This window comes from Giraffa tippelskirchi, chromosome 1 (assembly GCF_054371585.1).
Source record: "Giraffa tippelskirchi isolate mGirTip1 chromosome 1, T2T-mGirTip1v1.2.pri, whole genome shotgun sequence".
Taxonomy (NCBI): Eukaryota; Metazoa; Chordata; class Mammalia; order Artiodactyla; family Giraffidae; genus Giraffa; species Giraffa tippelskirchi.
The window spans coordinates 186,471,530-186,478,791 of NC_137275.1; the positions used below are offsets into that span (position 1 = coordinate 186,471,530).

A 7,262-nucleotide genomic window follows, 5' to 3' on the forward strand; every position below is an offset into this window, starting at 1 on the left:
TATGATTGGGCTGAAAGTGTGTTAGTTGCTCAGTGTTAGTTGCTCAGTCATGTCCAACTCTTTGCGACCCCATGGACTGCAGCCCCGCCAGGCTCTTCTGTCCATGGAATTCTCCAGGCAAGAATATTGGAGTGGGTAGACATTCCCTCCTCTGGGGGATCTTCCCAACCCAGGGATCGAACCCAAGTCTCCTGCATTGCTGGCAGATTCTTTACTGTTTGAGCCAAGATGGGGTACATCCTGATAAACCCATCATAAATTGAAAATAGCTTAAGTTGAAAATGCTTTTAATACACCTAATTTACTGAACATCGTAGCTCAGACTATCCTACCTTAGAGGTGCTCAGGACACTTACATACACCTATTATTGGGCAAAATCATCTTAACACAAAGCCTATTTTATAATAAAATGATGAATCTCTCATGTAATTATTGAATACTGTCCTGAAAGTAAAAAACAGAATTATGGTCTGGGTACAGAATGGTTGCAAGTGTGTGGGATGTTTTCTGGCACGATGGTGTGGCTGGTGGGGAGCTGCAGCTTGCTGCCACTGCCCAGCATCTCAGGAGAGGATACTGCCTATCACTAGCTCAGGAAACTTAAATTACAAACTTTGAAGTACAGTTTCTTGTGAGTGTGGATCACTTTTGTCCTATCATAAAGTCAAAACACTGTAAGTCAAACTATCATAAATCAGAGACCATCTGTACAGAAACCAAGAGTCACAGAGGTAAGGTGACTTGCTCAAGATCCTAGAGCTGGTCAGTGGCGGAACTGGGACAGGAACCCAAGCCTTCACACTCTAAATCCGAAGTTCTTTGCTCAACGCCACAATCCCTCCTGGCCTCCCCTCCTGCTCTCATTTTGCAAGCCTCTGTGCATCCTTCATGGCCCATCTCAAGAGCTTCTCTTAGGAATCTTCCCTGATCATCTTCCAGGCATGACCAGGCCACCATTTGCTGTGCTCTCTCTGCTCTGGGCTTATACTATTAGCATCTCACAAGTCGCATCACACTGCAATGAATTGTTTATACTTCTCTCTCCCCAGCTGGACTCGAAGCTCTTCAAGGTCAGGGGTGGGTCCAAGCATCTCCCAGCCAGCCTGGCACTTGTGAATGGGGAAGGGGAGGGTGGGGTCAAGGCCCTGGGCTCTTTTGGTTCTGTCCAGCCTTCTCACTGCTCTGCAACGTGGTCCTGCTCACAGATAACCCTCCCCTTGCCAAAGTGGGGGATTCTCACCTGGGGCCTGTTCTGGGCACACTCTGGTGGTGCTGGGTAGTTGTCCAGTCTGCATGAGGGAGGATCGTTGCTGGGGCAGTCCATGGAATAAAGGTCAAACTATGCCAGTGAGCAGCTGGCATTGGAGGGTGACCTGGTAGCCTGATAACTGGCAAGGCTTATTTGACCTTAGCTGGGGGACTAGGAGACATGGGAAAGGGGGAAAGACAAGAGGAAAGCTGAATGGAGATTCAGATCACCTGGACCTGCTAGTTACCATCTGAATTTGGACAAATCTTAGGCTTTAGTTTCCTTATCTGTCAAAGGTAGGTGGTGACACTTGCTCAGTCCAGCCTGAGAGCTACTGTGTCAAATGAGGACCTGTACTTGGGAATACTTAAAGAAGACATCAAGTTCGGTATACTCCACAATTATGAAGTTTCCCTGGTAGCTCAGGCGGTAAAGAATCTGCCTGCAATGCATGAGACTCAAGTTTGATCCCTGGGTCAGGAAGATCCCCTGGAGGAGGGCACAGCAACCCATTCCAGTATTCTTGCCTGGAGAATTCCATGGATAGAGGAGTATGGTGGGCTATAGTCCATTGGGTCACATAGAGTCAGACATGATTGAGCGACTAACACATTCATTAGCTGAGCAGGAATGTTTCCTAGTCTCAGGTTCCCTGTAGGTCCAAGGAAACGAGTACACCACTGTTCTCTTATTCACTTGTAGTCTATTCTTATTGTTCATGGTAGTTACAGCTTATAGTTATAAGGTTATAACTATAACCTTATAGTTATTCCATAAAGTCACTGCAAACACTGAATTAGTGAATTCTGAGCCATTACTCCTAGGAGAAATACAAGTTTAATACAAGCCTCTGGTCACATTTTCATCAACTTGTTAACACATAACCAAGTCATATGGAGAAGGCAATGGCACCCCTCTCCAGTATTCTTGCCTGGAAAATCCCATGGATGGAGGAGCCTGGCTGCAGTCCATGGGGTCGTGACAAGTCGGACACGACTGAGCCACTTCACTTTCAATTTTCACTTTCATGCATTGGAGAAGGAAATGGCAACCCACTCCAGTGTTCTTGCCTGGAGAATCCCAGGGATGGCAGAGCCTGGTGGGCTGCCGTCTATGGGGTCACACGGAGTCAGACACGACTGAAGCGACTTAGCAGCAGCAGCAACCAAATCATATATGTGTTTCTATTTAAAGACATCTTATTTGCTATATCATTGATTTATTAACACTGAACTCATGGTCAACAGCACTGTAAATCAAGCCTGAATGAAGATTATCTAACATAGGTATTTTCTCTTTATACATCCCAGCCCTCTTGCACTTGGGAGTTAAGGGAAGGGTCATTTTAGACAGTGAAATCACCAAGAAAAGGCATAAAAATGCAAAAAAAAGTGGCGCTAACTAGATTATGAAAAAGATACTTACCTACAGAATGAGCTGAAACAGGAGGGCAGCCTGTCCTCTTGTTCAAGCTCAGCCGGGATCATGTACATTGGGTGACTCAAATTTTTCACTGCTCTGTGCATCACAGCCAGTGACCATGAAAGAGCTGATGGTCTTGATTTGGGGGGTTTACAAATTTTAGTGAGTGGGCAGGTAGGGAACCTCTAGACAATGAGGATCAGTTGTCATTTGCTTCCTCCTGCCCTTCATGCCCTTGCTACCAATGGCTTCCTTTTTCAGTTTCAGGAAACTCGTCTACCCTCAACAGCCAGAACGCTAGTACGAAGCCTCAGAGGAGAAGCCATGGGAGATGGAAAAGCCGGTCCCGGAGCCGGCGGGCAGCAACGTCCAGACCAGAGCGGGTGTGGCCTGATGGAGTCATCCCCTTTGTCATTGGGGGCAACTTCACTGGTGAGCATGATGGCGGAGGCGGTTGGGGGTGGGGACCCCCGAGCAGCCTGCACCCCACCCCGGCCTCGGGGTGGCCCTGTCCTACGTGGTGCTGTGAGTGGCGCCTCCTGCCTGTCTGATGAATGGCTAACTCTAGCAGGGGGTGGAGGTGAGCCCACCTGGACACTGTGACAGCCTGGCCCCCTTTATCCCCGCAGGCAGCCAGAGGGCCGTCTTCCGGCAGGCCATGAGGCACTGGGAGAAGCACACCTGTGTCACCTTCTTGGAGCGCACGGACGAGGACAGCTATATCGTGTTCACCTACCGCCCCTGCGGGTGAGCAGGGGCCCCTGGGCGCTGTACCCTCGGCCATCGCCCTAGCCTGTGTTTGGTCCTGGGCACTGCAGCCGTCCCCCCTGGGCATGGCCTTGGGTTATTTGTCCCCTCTCGCCATGGGGGCATTTCCCCAGGAGCTGCCCCGGATGTGGCTCAGACCCCAGTGCACAGCCCGGGCATCCCGCGCTCGGGCCCCCTCCTCCACCCCTCTGCTCCTTGGCCCCACTGGCAGCCACGCCCGGCCCCTGAGTGGATGCACTCCCCCAGCTCGGGACCGCCCCCCTGAGCTGGCCCCGCCCTCCAGGTGCTGCTCCTACGTGGGCCGCCGTGGCGGGGGCCCCCAGGCCATCTCCATCGGCAAGAACTGTGACAAGTTTGGCATCGTGGTCCACGAGCTGGGTCACGTCATTGGCTTCTGGCACGAGCACACGCGACCTGACCGAGACCGCCACGTCTCCATCGTGCGCGAGAACATCCAGCCAGGTACAGACCTCTGCCTGCCCCTCCAGGGTCCCTGGTCAGGGTGAGAGCTGCTCCCTCAAGCCATCACCTTTGCTCAACGTGGTATTACAGTCCCAGCCCTGCTGGGGGTCCAAACCCTTCCCCTGAAGCATCTTCTCTGGGTCAGTAGCAGCTCAGGGACTACAAATCCGTTGTCAGATGGGGGCACAGACAGGTCTAGGTCCTGCATACAGGGCTGCCTGGAGCAGCCAGAACCCACCTGGCCTCCAGGGTGGGGGTTGGGGAGGGGTCAGCCCTTTCTCCATGCTGCCCCAGCCTTTCTCTTCACTTTTACCCAGTCTTCAGCTCTCTGCCTATTCTGTCCTCTAAAGGGTTTTTTTCTCCTTTCTTCCTACTATGCTCTCTCTTCCCTCCCTTCCTGCTTCCTCCCTCTCCTCCCCTCTTCACTGCTCTCATCTCCCTAGTGGTTCTAGAAATGGGCACCTCCTTCCTATTGTCCCTTGAGTCATTTCTCCACCACATCCTCACCCCACCAACACCCTGCTGGACAGACTCTTCTAGAGACCCACCTCTCCCCCAGGCTTCCCTGGGCCGCTGCCAGACCCCCAGGTAGGGGGTCACCTCTCAAGAGCAGGGAGGACCCCATCCCCCACCCTGAAGAGGTAGCGCTGCAACCCACACAGACCCGCCCCCTCCCGCCCCCACTTCCCCCACACTCCCTTCTCCTGGTCTTCGCAGGGCAGGAGTATAACTTCCTGAAGATGGAGGTCCAGGAGGTGGAGTCCCTGGGGGAGACCTATGATTTTGACAGTATCATGCACTATGCCCGGAACACATTCTCCAGGTGAGAGATGGGGGCCCCCTTCTTCTGGGGCAGCCCAGCCCTGCCCTCTGTAGACCTCCCACTTTGCACTAGCCTGCCCCACTGGGGTTGTAAGTGAGGACAAGAGTGGGCCTCTGGGTGGCTGCGGCCCTGAAGCAGAGGACCCATGGGTGCTGCCTGCCCTGCTCTCCTCTTCTACAGTGGGTTGGTGGCAGGACTGGGACTCCCAGGGCCTAGGTTCCTCACCTAGTACTGGGCACAGTGGGCCCAGGAGGCTGAAACCCAGCTGCTGCCCAGGCCCGTGGGATGCCAAGGCCCTGGGGCTGTATCAGCCTGAGGGAGCTGAGGTTTTCCCTCAACCATCCACCAAAGGGGGCACATTTTTCTGGTGGGTCTGCCTTTTTGTAATTGGCTGATCTGTACAAAGGCTGGCTCCTGTCTTGGATCAGCCCCACTCCCTAGCTCATGAGCACATATACACCTACTCTTTATCCTGAGCCCAGGCTTCCTGGTGGCTCAGACAGTCAAGAATCTGCCTGCAGTGGGAAAGACCTGGGTTTGATCCCTGGGTTGGGAAGATCCCCTGGAGAAGGGAATGGTAACCAACTCCAGTATTCTTGCCTGGAGAATCCCATGGATAGAGGAGACTGATGGGGTACAGTTCAAGGGATTGCAAAGAGTCAGACAGGACTGAGTGACTAAGCACAGGTTCCCAGAAACCACAGGCAGAACCCCCAGCGGTCTTGGCCCAGCCTCCACATCCCAGCTTCCTTTTAGCAGATTATGGGAATCTGCCCCTCCCCCTCCTCAGTCTTCCCCTCACCCGCAGCCACGCCTGGCCTTTCCCATGCCTGGCTCTGTCCTCTTCCTCCATCTCTGCTCTCCCAGACACTGGCCCTTCCCCTCTCCTCAGTCGCTCCTTCTAGACCCTCTCTTCCTGCCTCCAGGCCTGAGGGAATAGACCAAGGAAGGGTGGTGAGGTCACCCCAGCCCCCACCCACAGACCACCCATTTCCCACCAATCCCACCCCAGCTCCTGCTGAGGTCCACCCAGCTGGGTGTGAGTCAGGGACCCTGGGGAGGTGGAGAGCTGCTGCTCTGCCTGCATTCTGATCTTCCCAGATGGAAACACCCGGGACCCAGCATGCAGGAAGTGGGGGGACAGGAGACACGATGGATCAGGAGCTGGAGGGGCTGTCTCGGGATCTGGTCTGGCCACAGTGGAACCCGCCCTTTGGCCTTGTCGCAGGTGCCATCAGGAAGGGCAAAGGGCTGGCCCTGGGTAGTTCTGGGAGAAGTGTCAGCAGGGCTGATACAGCACAAGGGGCCTCAGAAGCAGGACTGAGACACTACTGACTAGGGGGTCTGAGGTCTCCCAGGGTTGGAGGTGGGCCAGATGGAGCCGGGGCACAGGTGGGTCCCCAGGGCCTCCTAGGTCTGTGTTTTGACCTCCCAAGTGTTCCCGGGGCTCCCCCAGGCCCTGTGGCGTGGCTGCCACGGAGCAGGGTGGCAGCTGGTCAGTGGGCAGTGTAATGACAGGGTGAGATGTCTCCACCCGTCCCAGACCCTGCTGAGGAATGTCTGGGCTCTGGCGGGGTCGTGACCTTGGGTGCATGCAGGCGAGCCACCCTCCTTCTGTTTGACTCTCACCCCTGGCTGGGCTTCTCCTCCTCCCCAGGGGCATCTTCCTGGACACCATCGTTCCCAAGTACGAGGTGAATGGGGTGAAGCCCCCCATCGGCCAGAGGACGCGACTCAGCAAGGGGGACATTGCCCAGGCACGCAAGCTCTACAAGTGCCCAGGTCAGGGCAGGGGTGGGGACGGGACAGGGCGGAGTAGAGGGCAGGCCCTGGGGCCAAGAAGGTTGAAGCTGTGAGACTTAGAAAAGGCGGAAGCAGCCTGGTTTCTGGGGAAGGGGCACCCAGGTAGGGGCAGTGTTCAAGTTATAGACCCAAACTGGGGCTCGGATCTGGTGGGAAGGTGCTGAGCCACCCACCTTCTGAGGCTCTCTGAGAGTGAGGGGCAGTGGGAGCAGAAAAAGCAGGAGTGGGGGGTGGGCGTGCAGAGCAATTCCCAGGAAGTGAGACAGAGTGAGGCCCTCCCAAGGAGCTTGACCTTAACTCTGGAAGCCTTGTTGCCTTGACAACAGGGCATCCCTGGCACTAGGTAGAAAAAAAGGAGAAGGAGGTGGATCTTAAAGGGACAGAACCATCCCATATTCTTTCCTCTGCTCAGCCATTCTCCTGTCCCCCAAAGGGTACCAGGGCTCAGGACGAGAAGCCAGAAGGTTGGGGGGACTGGGCACCTGCAGCAAGCAATCCCATCATTTCCTTTCCTTGACAGCCTGTGGAGAGACCCTGCAGGACAGTACAGGCAACTTCTCCTCCCCTGAGTACCCCAACGGCTACTCTGCCCACATGCACTGTGTATGGCGCATCTCAGTCACACCTGGGGAGAAGGTAACTGAGCATCGCTTCCTCTGCCAGGATCCCCGAGTAGGAGAGCTGAGTGCTTGTGGCTGTGAATGACCTGCCTGGGGAATGTACTCATTCACCCC

The 7,262-nt window shown here is 54.9% G+C and overlaps 1 protein-coding gene across 6 annotated transcripts in view; it reads left to right on the forward strand.

Moving 5' to 3' along the window:
* BMP1 (bone morphogenetic protein 1) overlaps positions 1-7,262 on the forward strand; it is a 45,601-nt gene that overhangs the window by 9,080 nt on the left and 29,259 nt on the right. For 5 of the 6 annotated variants that reach the window (XR_014060508.1, XR_014060500.1, XR_014060503.1 and 2 more), the window contains exons 3-8: positions 2,934-3,104; positions 3,302-3,419; positions 3,724-3,902; positions 4,620-4,725; positions 6,383-6,507; positions 7,049-7,164. Coding sequence is in view for 3 of the 6 variants with exons in the window: in XM_081513758.1 (XP_081369884.1) it covers positions 2,934-3,104; positions 3,302-3,419; positions 3,724-3,902; positions 4,620-4,725; positions 6,383-6,507; positions 7,049-7,164 (815 nt within the window). In the remaining 3 variants the exon portion in view is untranslated. The remainder of the gene's footprint in view (positions 1-2,933; positions 3,105-3,301; positions 3,420-3,723; positions 3,903-4,619; positions 4,726-6,382; positions 6,508-7,048; positions 7,165-7,262) is intronic. The other variant, XM_081513745.1, reaches the window with a different exon arrangement.